At 42.8% G+C, this 12,473-nt stretch overlaps 1 protein-coding gene across 4 annotated transcripts in view; it reads right to left on the bottom strand.

Moving 5' to 3' along the window:
* The window catches only part of RPRD1B (regulation of nuclear pre-mRNA domain containing 1B), a 77,435-nt gene that overhangs the window by 31,653 nt on the left and 33,309 nt on the right, over positions 1–12,473 (bottom strand). For 2 of the 4 annotated variants that reach the window (XM_031433831.2, XM_010975233.3), the window contains one exon: positions 880–3,529. The exons of 1 other annotated variant lie outside the window; for it this stretch is intronic. In XM_031433831.2, coding sequence (XP_031289691.1) covers positions 3,380–3,529 — 150 coding nt within the window. In that variant the 3' untranslated portion in view covers positions 880–3,379. Of the gene's footprint in view, positions 1–879; positions 3,530–8,430; positions 8,545–12,473 lie in introns of those variants that run through there. One more of the 4 variants, XM_031433829.2, reaches the window with a different exon arrangement.

Genomic DNA, 12,473 nt, shown 5'->3' on the forward strand with positions numbered 1-12,473 from the left:
TACTATTGATAGGAAGGAGGCAAGACATTAACTAGGCCACGAAACCTGGGGACACAGAAGGAGAACTCGTCTCCTGAGACTCACATATTATATTCAACCTTTATATTTTAAGACTGAAGTTGGTTTAATGCAGTCTCAACTTCCCAAATCTGGACTTTGACTTGAGTTGCATTTAGCCTTGAAGGACTACGGCTGCTGCAGTTCGCATCATGAGATAAACAGGATAAACGGGTAACCCTACTTCTCAGAAATGCTGCCCTCACCCAGTAGAAAGATTAAAACTAAAACCATCCTTCTAAATCCATCAGTTGCTTCAAAGGAAGCTACTTCAAACCATTTTCCTATTATTTTGAGTTGTAATCAATAATACTCAGTTGCAACCAACTGAATTTAAAGGTAAAAAGAAAGTAGAAAAGAAACCCACAAAAATGTTTTTAAAAGACATACTACTTGAGTTTGCAATTATCTCACATTTTTCTTTTTACTGATCGGAGTGGCTTTCGCTGTACTGCCAAAATCAAATCTCTCTCAGAAGGCCTAGTGGTGTGAACAAAAGCACTGGAATCAAAGAACTTACCAGTTTTAATCTGTCAGAGACTGTGTGGTACTCGGGAAAGAGTCATTTAACCTCTCTCCATTTGTCCCAGTTCTGTACAATAAGGTAAACTATGAGTACTGTGTGGACTGGCCAATTAAGCTAATTAACCCCCTGGAAAGTATCCAAAAATACTATTTATGGGCCACTAACAGTCACAGAAACTCCTAAGAGATTCTGTACAGACAGCACAATCTCTGCGGGTGTCACTTTACCCACAGCTTACAAAGAAAGCGCTGGGTGTTCCCTAACACAGGAGGAAAAAGAAACAGCACACGCTGTCGTTCAGCAACACCATCTTTATTCAAAAATATATATCTATGAGACATTTCAGAATATACTGCTACCGCCAATGGCAGCCTATACTTCTAAATAAAGTCCTAAATTAATATACAAATTTAAGCTTTAAAAATATTCTTTAAGAAAACAAAACAAAACAAAAAACAAAGGAAGAGTGAAGACTCTCTGAGGAACATGACCTAAAGGAAAGGTCTTTGAGGCCAACGGATGCCCTAAATAAAGGAAAAAACACAAGACAAAAACCACCCACCCCACCCCGCCAGATCGCCTCATACGTACAAGGAGAAAGGTTCATTTAAATTAAACAAATGAAGTAATAAGCACACTTGGGGACGATGTGGGAGAATTAAGATCTAAAAAACAAGAGCATTTCATTGAAAAACAAAAATAGAACTAACTTCCTCACAGGAAGTCCACAAGTAACAGGTGTTAAGAAGCCAACACATTCATTTACATAATTGCTACGGGTTTCATTTCTTGCTCCTGCTGTAATAATTATGCACCAATTGCTGGTCAGAGACTCAATCAGGTAAAACACAGCAGTGGGCAAAATCCATTATGTTATGTAACATTTTCATCTAGCTGATCAGAGCAAATAACCAGTATACCTTTTTGGTTGGTTTGTGGCTGGTAAAATTTTGCTTTCTTGCTGAAAGAAAGCATAGAGAATGTCCAGGATGGGTCTGTTCAGAAGCAAGCTCATTCACAGGACTGAAGCAGCACACCATGTGGGGAGGGGGCTTTTGCACAGAAACAGCAAAGACTGGAATTTATTTTGCAATTTGAGTAAAGTCACTTACTGCCCTATGGCCTCTGGGAGAAAAACTTCCAGACTCGTTAATTTAATAATGGCAGGACAATAGGCAGTGTCAATACGCAAAAAACACAGTCTGTATTCAATCTGAAAAATAGCTTAAATGCTACTAGGTTCTACACAGAGTTAAACTGCATACCTGCTAGGGCTTTCCAGCATTTTCACTTCATGGCAGGCAGGAGAGCTTTTTGAAGGGAAGTCTGTTACACTTTTAAAAACATACATTCCATTCTAACACGTTGAATATGTAAAATTCCATGTAATTGGCTTTCCAATTGGTAATCCTGAAAATAGCAACTCAAAATAATGGAGTTCTGAAGCCCCCTCCTCTGAATTCCTTTTTATAGCTTTTGGACTTCAGCCTCTGGGCTACAATTCCTATTACACTATTGGGGCAAATTGTTTTCTGCCCTTTCCAATGTCAAAAATAAGCCTGCCCAGTTAGAATGATTTATAGTCAGCAGGTCTAACCTTTACTAAAAGCAAGGTAAAAATCCTCTCTAACTACCTTATACAGTCATAATGTCAGCTGGCATGATAATGGAATTAAAACCCCCAATTAATATCCTTCACTTTCCCCCTTCCCGAGATGAACATTCAGTAACACCTGATGCAAAGTTTTCCTCCTGCTGTGGGCACAAGGACACGTGCAGTGGTGTGAACTGAAGGACACATATGCGCAGTGTCATACTTGCAGGGGAGATTCAAGTGTAGTCACCATGCCGTGGACATGTGCCCACACCGCAAATTAAACGTTAGTGTGCACCCTACTCCCCAAAGGAAAGGGTCAAAGCAACACCCATGCAGAGCCCGGGCTCCCAGTATGCCTTTAGCTTTGGGGGCCCACCAGCACCATTTCTAACAACAGCCTTCACAACCAACTTGGGCAAAGACCATGTTTCAAGGAAGGCGCTCTCTGACAGTGGGTGGAACCCTAGATAAGTGCAGCCTGGGAGGGTCATCAGTAGGAACCCAAAGCAAGTAACTCATGTTTAACTCATGCTTGTGATCCCTGTTAGTCTGTCTCTGAACTGTGACTTGATGTCCCAGATCAGCTTTGAATCTTTTCGCTGGATTCTCTAGTCTGCTCACAAAGCAAATGCACCTAACCTTCGTCTACGCATTGCTAGAAGTCCTGGTAAGAGAGAAGCAGAGACCTGGCAAAGTCTTTCTGGCGAAGCTGCTTATCAGTCGTGACTCCAACCTTTGGGGTGGCAGCCAGGAAAGCCAACGGCTCCAGACTGAGTCCCTCAGTGGAAGCCTGTACTGAACTTGAACAAGCCCCACTCAGAAAGGAGAGGCTGCTTGCATGACACAGTGTTGTCATAAGGGACAAGATTCTTCTGAAAGCTTCCAGAAGTACACATGATTTTCATAACTTCTTGGGTGTAGACAGAGAATGGAAAAGAATGGAAAACCAACAGGGGCAAGGAAACATGAAGTGAGACAGTTCTTTCCAAATATAAATCTAAACTGGATTCCACTTGCCACTGCTATGAATTGTGCTCAAGAGGAGAGGCCGGAGAGGAGAATCAGAATCTGTGGTTCTTTCTTGAGGCTCGGGGGGCAGGTGGAAAGAGTGATACAACCAGGGGCTACTAGGTTATTTCCAACCATGACTTGCCCTCTTTCTGCTGGTACAGATGGGAATCTGGGGCATGACACCTGCCCTAGTCAGTTGAAAACAGGTCACCAGCAGAGGGCAGGGGGGCCAAGCCTCCTGTGACGTTGGGCAGCAATGAGAGGTCTGGCAAGCTCTGAATATGGGACTTCAGTTCCTTGCGGACCTGGGTTACCCGAGCAAGCTTCTGTTTATATTCCTAAGGAGACAAAGAGAAGACAATGCAGTTAAGTCTGCGTGTGCTGATGGTCAGGTTTAAGGAGCCAACACAGATACTTTCACCCTCTTGCCCTACATGCTCCTCACCAGATCGCCCTCCCCCATTCAGCTACACTATAATCCATGGGTTTTCAAACACTCAAAAGGCAAAACTTTATATAAAAAAGGAAACTCGAGAGTTCAATACCGGCAACAGTGAATTAAACGGTATATAACTTAGCACTTGAGATCTGGAAGTAAAAAAAGTGACGTTTTGTATTTGCAGTGTCTTTGGTTCTTATCTATTTCAAAATGCTTTATAAAATAAAACTGCAAAGCTCAGGCTTTACAATTATTTTGAAGGCTCTACCTAGACAGGGCTAGAAAAATCACTATGAAGTTATATTTTGTGTGTTAAACTTAGATTAGCCCAGATTTATTGTTTTCGCAGTCAAGGACTATGGAAGCTCAAATTCCCACCATCCCCGCCTGTGTCCAGAACCTCCTCACTCCACACCTGAGTAACTGCAAGTCCCTGATGAGGCCCTCTAGTGGTCTCCCCTCAACGTGCCAGACTTACCTTCCACAAGCCCAGCTATCATCAAGTCACTGCTCTGAGAACGTGGGGCATGGCAGCACTACCTCCACCACTGCTCAGAAGTCCAGGTCTTCTAAAATTAGCTCCTGCCCACATGCATTCTCACAGCCTTCCCAGGGCCAGAGCCTGCACGGGCCGTTTGTACAGAATTCCCCTCAAGCCCGAGGGATGTCTTTCTTCTGGTCCCAGCAAAGTCTTGACTCCACTCCTCTGCCTACCTGCTGAGTCCCACATCTCAAGAAAAGTCCTTCCTGCTCATCCAGGAGATCTGTCCCCATCTCCGCTGGCCCCGGAGCCCTCCTGTACACTGAGTGTGCATCTGCGCCCCTGACAGGCTGCTCTGAGGTGCTCTCTCCATACAGGTTAGATTTCTATGTTCCTCTGAAATATGACTCCCCTGGTGACAGGAATAAATATACTATTTTCTTTCCTCAGCTCACAACTAAAGGTCCTCTTGGTAAATGTATGGAATAATAATCCTGGCCCTGTCAGTTCTGTGGTATATGGCTCTCTTGGGGTTTGACTTTTTTTCCTCTCGCTGTTACCCCCCATCCCCGCAGGGGTTTCTGCAAAGACAGGGAGGTTTCTGAGGCTGGGCCCTCGCTGACTATAGCCTCTCCTGCAGGAATGTAGCTGAAAGCACGGGGCTGATTCTCAAAGCTCTGGGTTTAGTTCTGGCTCTGACTCTGAGCTGCTGTGTGACTGTGGACGTGCTCCCTCTCCTCCTTCATCCATCCTTATCTGCAAATGAAGGAATTAGACCTCCTGTAAGATTTTTCTTCAAGTTCCAGATTCCCTCATGCCAGATACCTTATGCATATTTGGGGAGGCAAAGGGTTTGAGGGCACAAGCTTTAGCACTCCTAGGAAGAGTGATAAGTGAGGAAATAGGTTAAATGAAGAACACTTAATCTGAGTTGTAAACAAAAATTCCAAGCAAGGAGTGGGAGAGGGGGTATCAGGGAAATGGGCAGGGAGGCTCTGCCCCACATCACTGCAGGCAGTCACCCTTCCACTTGAAATGAGAGCTGCTCACAAAAGCCATCAAATGAAGATACAAGGCACAAGTTAAGAAAGTAATAAGCTCTCTTAGTATCCCATTTCTTTCATTTGTAGATGTAATAAAACTAAAATAATGACTTAAGTAAATCATTAATAGTGACTTCCCATCAAACTAGTAAGCTTGAGGAGGCCAGGCCCAGGCCCATCTGCTTCACCCAGCATCCACCATGCCCAGCAGTGCCCTGTAAACAGTGGGTGTGACGCAGCTGCCTGATGAATTAACAATATATAAAATGTAACATCACATACAGGTACACCACATGAAGTAGTCACCTTTCATTCTTGAAATTGAAAACTCATTTCAAATCTGAGGGTCTGAAATCTCAAGGTTCCCTGTCCTCTCTACAAACAGTTTTCTTCTTTGGCTTTATAGACCTCATGGGAAATTAATAGAGGAGATCAATTCTCTATTACAGGACATGGATTCATCTAACTTCTTCTGAATTCTAGGTACAAAAAGGGTGAAATAATTACTGAATAATTACCCCCATGCTCTCCGCCCAAATCCTCTGACCAAAGCTGACAAATGAAAGCCACCTGAACTTGGAGCCATCCACTCTTGGCAGCCACAGAGCACTTCAGCTGAAGGAATTCCTCAAGAGCAGTCTGAAAATAGTACTGAGTCTCTAATGAGCTGACCTGGGATCAGAATCCCAGGCGCCTCGCTCTCGGGTGATCCTCAGACTGATACATCTGCCCAAACCCACAGAATGTACACCACCAAAGTGAACCCTAATGTAAACTTTAGACTCTGGGTGATTATGATGTGTCACTGTGGGTTCATCAACAGTAACAAATGTACCACACCTGTGGGGTGTTGCTAGTGGGGGAGATGTACAGTATAATGTGTAGGGATGGGGGTATACGGCAAATCTCTGCACCTTCCTCTTAATTTTGCTATGAACCTAAAACTGCTCTAAAGATAGCTTTTTTAAAAAATGACCTATGGACCAAGACATTTCAATCTGTGACTAGGTACATACTCTCAATATCCAAATACAGATAAAGACTGCCTCTAAAACTGTTAAAACACGTACCTGCTTAACCAGGACAGTTGAATGACCTACCTTAATGCCTTGAGGAGAGATGAGCAGGTTAGAATTCACAGCAAGTTCTGATTGAGTCAAACTGAAGCTACAGTAACTTTAGAGTCCCCTAAATAGATTCAGCAGTGCCCCTGTGATCCCCTCTTCTCCCCCACTTTTAAAAATTAAATTTAGTCTTTTCCCAAATACAGTCATTATAATGTTGCCACAGACCAACAAAAAAAATTAAGAGTGAATCCAAATAAAACTCTCTCCCAAATAAAAATCCAGCCTTCACTTGCCTCCAATTCCCCCCCCCCCCCTTTTACACTCCCTCGTTCGGGTCACTCCCTCACAGCTGTCTTTCCAGCTATTCTCTTAGGTCTGGATGGGCAAAGGAGACAGAGCTCAGGAGAATCCAAGAATCTTTTCTCTCAATCTACTAGACTGCCTTCTGTCAAGTGCAGGCCCCAAGCTCTGCTGCTGTCAGGTTCCAAACCTCAGCTGCTCCCGCGCTCGGCAGGAATCCAGGCTTCTCCTTTTCATAACATGAAAACCAACTTCAAACTGGTGTGACCCGCTCAGATCCTTTTGACTCATTTAAGTGTGCTGCATCCCACAGTCTTTTCCCTACACCAAGTACCACTCAGAGAAATGATGTGACAAGACAGTCACGTGCTCCTTGTTTAAAATACCTTACTCTCGTGTGTAAGAGAGGGCTTAGCCTTTAATCTAGTGCGCACGCTACCCTGCCTGGTACGGAATCCCGCCTTGTCTGTACCAGCAGATGACACCGCTGCACGGCACCTGCTCATCACTCCTCTCTCCCTGCTGGCTGACTCACCTCACCCACGCTGCACGTGGCTCTTTTCTGCACTCTCGTCTTCAGGCACTTGCCTTTTCCTCCACTACCAATCTTAGACAAGAAAAGACAAGGCAAACCCAGGTAGTTCTGTTCCTTTTCCTTCCCTGCTGATGCATAATTTCTATCAGGGCGGTGGCAGAGGTGAGGGGTTGAGATGAATCCTCCATTCAGCTCCAGGCACCTACTGCAGCAAGCCCCACCTCACCCCAGAGAGGCCGTGGGGAGCCATGGAACAGGTAAGCGTTCTACCAGACTTGCTGCTACTGCTGCCCGGTGTCAGGATCCTTGAGGAGAGGAGACGGAGGGGAGAGCGGGCTCCTGTGATGAACTGCCTAGGTTTACTTGACTGCCAAGAAGTGTGTAACATGTGGAGGCTCAAGGTCCAATGTGTAGTTCTGAGATAATGCCCAGGATTTATGCTCCTGGCAAAGCTCTGGAATCTTGCCTCACAGACTCTCTGAACTTCAGGAGAAAACGTGTTCAACATCCCCCTGCTTCCTGTGGATCCAGCTGACGCTGTGGGAACACAGATCAGTATGGAGCACCGAGACAACTGGCTGAAGGAAGCAAGGCCGACACATTCTTTGCCTTTTTTGGTGAGAGCAGTAAGCCAGACCTGACATGCTGCAGACCAGCTCGGGGATAAGGCGCTTAGAAGTGACAAGGGCTGACACTGCAATGACCTTTCACAGGAATTTCAATTTCAAAACAAACAAAATTGTAAGTATTTCCTCTAGCAACTCATGTAAGAAATACCAATCAAAATGTAAACACTGTCAAACCTACTTTTTTTTCTTGCTAAGAAGTATTTACGTAAGAAAAATTTATGTTAGAAATACCACCACAGGCAGGGGCTTGATTTGATAAGCTCTCCAGTAACAAGACTCTCGTCTTCCTTTTACCCTGCCCTGTTGTGCTATAGGACCTGGTATATAAAAAACACTCACTGCTCAGCTACTCCTAATTAAGAATCATACAGGGTTATTATGCACGAAGAGGTTTACAAAGGGCCCCGTTTTAAAGGTGACCTGTCACACTCTTTGACTGAATTTAAGTCAAAGAGTGGCTTCATCGCACGAAGGGTGAGAGCCAGGCACAAAGGGGAAGCTGATCCTCGCCCTAATGTTACTTAACACACCCACTCAGCCCCCCTCCTCCTGCCAGGAGGCTTACGAGATCTACACTTAGAAATCACGGCTCCTACTCAAACCACAATTAATTAATTGATTAAATTTTTCTTTCATTTATTTTTTTAAAGGGAAAACACAATATATAAATCTTTGGACTAAAAATAAGAGTGCAGCTTTTTTCTTCAAGGATCTATGCAGGAACGTTAAAAAAACCATCACTGACCTGCATCTCTCTCCTAGCCAGCTCCGTGATCCATATGACTTAGTGGCAGCTGCCACATTTCAAAATGATACATTCTGGGATGTCACAGCAGGGCTGGAGCTGCTGAGTAAGACGCTGGGGAAGATACAGGAAAAGAGGAAGTTGTGGCTCCAATCCCAGTGCTCAGGGCCTCTGAGCTCCATTACCAAAGCCAGTTAACAAAGGTACTGCTGGGGCTGAGTGGGTCACCCCAAAATATGCCACAATGACATATTGATTATTTTGAATTAAAGCTGCCTGCAAAGCAGCCAATGCAAGAAAAAAACTCCGACCCTCCTCTGAAAAGCAGGAAATAAATTTCTCATGTGAAAGACTCACTCCCTGCACGTGGAGGCCGAACACCCTTACTGTCAGAGTCAGAGAATTCAGAGTGGAGAAGCCTGTGTAAACAAACCTTGTTGCTTCTTTAATTTACTACCCCAAACCCAAACTCTGTTCAGATTTTTTACTAGTTAAGCACCCAAAGCCTAAGTTTCTTTGTTCTGTCAATTCCTCACAAATTTATTGCTTGTGTAAAAAGTATAAAAGCTGCCTGCTTTGGACACTTCTTTGGTCTCATTTCTGTGAGACCTCCCTGTGCATGATTAAAATTTGTTTCTTTCTCTCCTATTTATCTGCCTTCTGTCAATTTTATTATCTGTCCAGCCACAAGAGCCCAAGAGGGGCTGAGGGGGAAACTCCTCATGCCTCCCACCAACAGGACACACAAAGTGCTTCCCAGAAGGGAAAATGACAAAATGAGCACAGAGAAACAGTCTCAGAGCAATTCAACCATCCACTGGAGGAATCAAATGGGAAGTCTTCTGAAGCCTGAAACCATACCTCAAAGTGTTTTCGGTGTTATTTTTTTCTCCTCAGAGGGCCCTCTACACAAAGGGCTTAGGAGCTTCTACCACCATAACAAAACCCCCCATTCTAGCAGGGATTTGCAAAAGCAAGGGAAGAAGAATGAAAAGTTAGTGTCTCCATGTAGCTAAACTAATACAAAAGAAACTAATAAAAATAAAATCAATTTTAGGAGCAGGTGAATTTGCAAACCTTAATGTAGTTATAAAGTTCAAATTTACAACTTAACAGATGTCCATAAAAGTACTTTTAAAAGAGACATTAAAAAATGCACCTGGACCTTCAAAAATGCTTACACCATTTATGCAATGGGTCCCTCATTATATAAAACCAGGTAAAACCAAAATACTAATGTACAAGAAGAATTCTTTATAATGAATTCTTTTTTTTTAAGTTAACCATCAAAAATGCAAGCCTTATGCAAATAACAAAGCCCCCACAAGCTTCCTTAACAACCATTTTAATAAAAAACCAGGTCGCTGATGTTGTGCAAACATCAAAGACGCAGAACTTTAAACCGTTTCTCCCTTTGAGCCAAATACTGGTGGAGTCAAGCATTCCTGGAGGGCAGATGAGAAGCAAAGGGTAGAAAGGAAAAGAATATTTTTCACAGAAAATAATTTTAAGCAATGTGTATTACATTTTTAAGTACTAAGAGGTCTGCCTGGAACAAGGCAACCCGTAGGCTACTGCACTGTGTTTGGATACAGTTCTCTCTACAAGCAATAAAAAGACCAATTCCTTCCCATTAAAAACAAAAAAAGGAAGAAAATGCATTTCCTAGCTCCTCCAAAAGACTGAGGGTGTGTCGTATCCCTCCCAAGGGAGGAAGGTCTCTGGCAGAACAGAAAAAACTGAGTCAGAAAATCCTACTCTATCCCTTGCCTGTGGTGTGACATATGACTTCACCTGGCTGGGCTAAGTGTCCTTCTAGCTCAGATAGGAATGGAAATAGTGCCTATGTCCTGGGGTAATGGTAAGATATGAAGAAGACTAGGCACTTGTTAAATCGCTCAAAGTCAATTAAGCAGATTTGAGGAGGAAAAGAACAATCACCCTCTCCCATGTTTATTATTTTACAAGCAATAGTTAATCCTCCTGGATTTACATGTTAAGAAAAGATGTGCAAAACTGAAGAAAAAGAGAATTATTAATGGAATACAAAATCCTTCTTCCCACAAACCATTTGAGCATGTCCTGAAACTTCAGCATATTTACTAGAAGCTGGCTTGAGAAAATGAAAGCGCCCTCGACTTCCAAGACTTTGGGCAAAAAAGTCACAGAATTTTATAATCAGGTGGCACCACAGTCCAACCTTATCAATCTAAGGACTGACAGAGGGGAAAGCTTTTGTCTCAGGAGTAAAGCTAGATCTTGTGAGAACATCCTCAACCAGAAGGAGTCCCCATCAAATATATGCTCTGACCTAGCCTGGAGGTGAACTGAGCTGCAACCGTACCTGCCACCTGAGCTGTCAGATGCCGAGACAAGCATCAGGATAGGGTTGGAGATGAAAGAGTGACAATACAGACAGGATTCTGCAAACTGCTCAGAGAAATAACCAAACAATCCATAAATAGAATGACAAACTATGAAGCCAAATGATAGGGAGCTATCACAGTATATGGGGGGTGGGGGAGAGACCTGGCTTTTTGGGGTGGAGGTGGGTGTCCTGTGTGATGAGGAAGGGCAGATACTAACAACTCAGGTTTGACTGTGTTGGAACCTGTTTGCCCCAGGTGAAGGTAAAATTGTTATTTTATAAATGAAAAACCACACCAAAGATAAGAGGCTACAAAGACCACTGGCCGCAACAGAGAAAGCCAGAAAGAGCCCAGAATGGAAACTGAAGATCCTCATCACAAAATCCTAACGGGGGTAAATGGTATCTTTCTGGGAATAAAGCCCATGTCCCACAGAACAGGAACACTGTGGGTAAAATAAAGGGACTTGGAAAAGCACCAAATACACCATACCAGACATCATGAAGAAAAAATGGGATGTGTGTATTTATAATCATTAGCCAAACCCCAAGAATGCTCAGAAAGCCGCTGGCAAGTTTCTGTTGAGCTGAAATTTGCAAAGTTACTTTGCTTAAAATTCTCGAAGTACCCAATGACAGGATTAAGCAAGGGAATTGTCCACACTTTTCCCTAAAGAATCTGAAAAAGGAATAGAATAAATAAGGAGGCTTGCCAAGTCATAAAGACAGTTGGCTGGTACCACATCTTCACACAAAGCCTTCGGAGATGAGGGTCTTTGTTTGAAAAGGTTTCATTTTAACTCCTGATTATAATCATGCACATTTTTGCTCTAACCACGGAAAAAGACTCACTCTGACCTTATTTCAAGTTCTACATTTTAATAGAGAAAAATGAAGTCAAAGGTGTAACTTCCAAGGTTGCAGAGTATGCCACAATCCAATTTTCCTTTCTTCAAAAATCACAACTTGAAGAAAGTCCACCTTAACAGGAGTAGGAACATTCATAAAGACTAAAATAGAACTTTGCTCAAAATAACATGCACCCATTGGGTCAAACAGGCACTTAGACACAAGTGCTCAAATTTCTGTAATCTGAACTCTGCCCTCAGTTATGCTCCCTCAAGTCAATGTTAGAAGTAGCTATTTTCCCACAGCTGTTTCAAATGTAAACGGGTAACTTAAAACCCAGACAAGAACTCCATTTGTCTAATTAAACTATTCAATGTTCATTCCTTCATTAAACATAGATTAATCCTTAACTTGTCGATATATATGTCTTCTGACTGTAAATAAAGCTCAATGAAGTTCTAGACTGCTTAAGAATGCTTTGAAAAAGAGCAAGAACTTCTAAGACAGAAATGCACAGTGGTGGCAAAGGCCTTGTAATGTATATGACCTTCAGCATACTTCAAGATAAGCAGACATCTGTAGCATAACAGAATCCATTTTTAGAAATTCATAGGAAGACAATAATCCAAATACAGAAAGTTAGCCCAAAGGAAAGAAAAGTAGGAAGCGAAGGAAGGAGGAAAAGGAAACATAAATGCTCAATAAAAATAATCACTGAATATTCAACCACAGGTATTCAAGTAGCCTTTCAAAATGTTTATAAAGTTTTTGTTAATAAGGAAAAATGAGATCACATAAAGTTAAAAAAGCATGACATTATGATAAT

Source organism: Camelus dromedarius, chromosome 18, assembly GCF_036321535.1.
Source record: "Camelus dromedarius isolate mCamDro1 chromosome 18, mCamDro1.pat, whole genome shotgun sequence".
NCBI lineage: Eukaryota > Metazoa > Chordata > Mammalia > Artiodactyla > Camelidae > Camelus > Camelus dromedarius.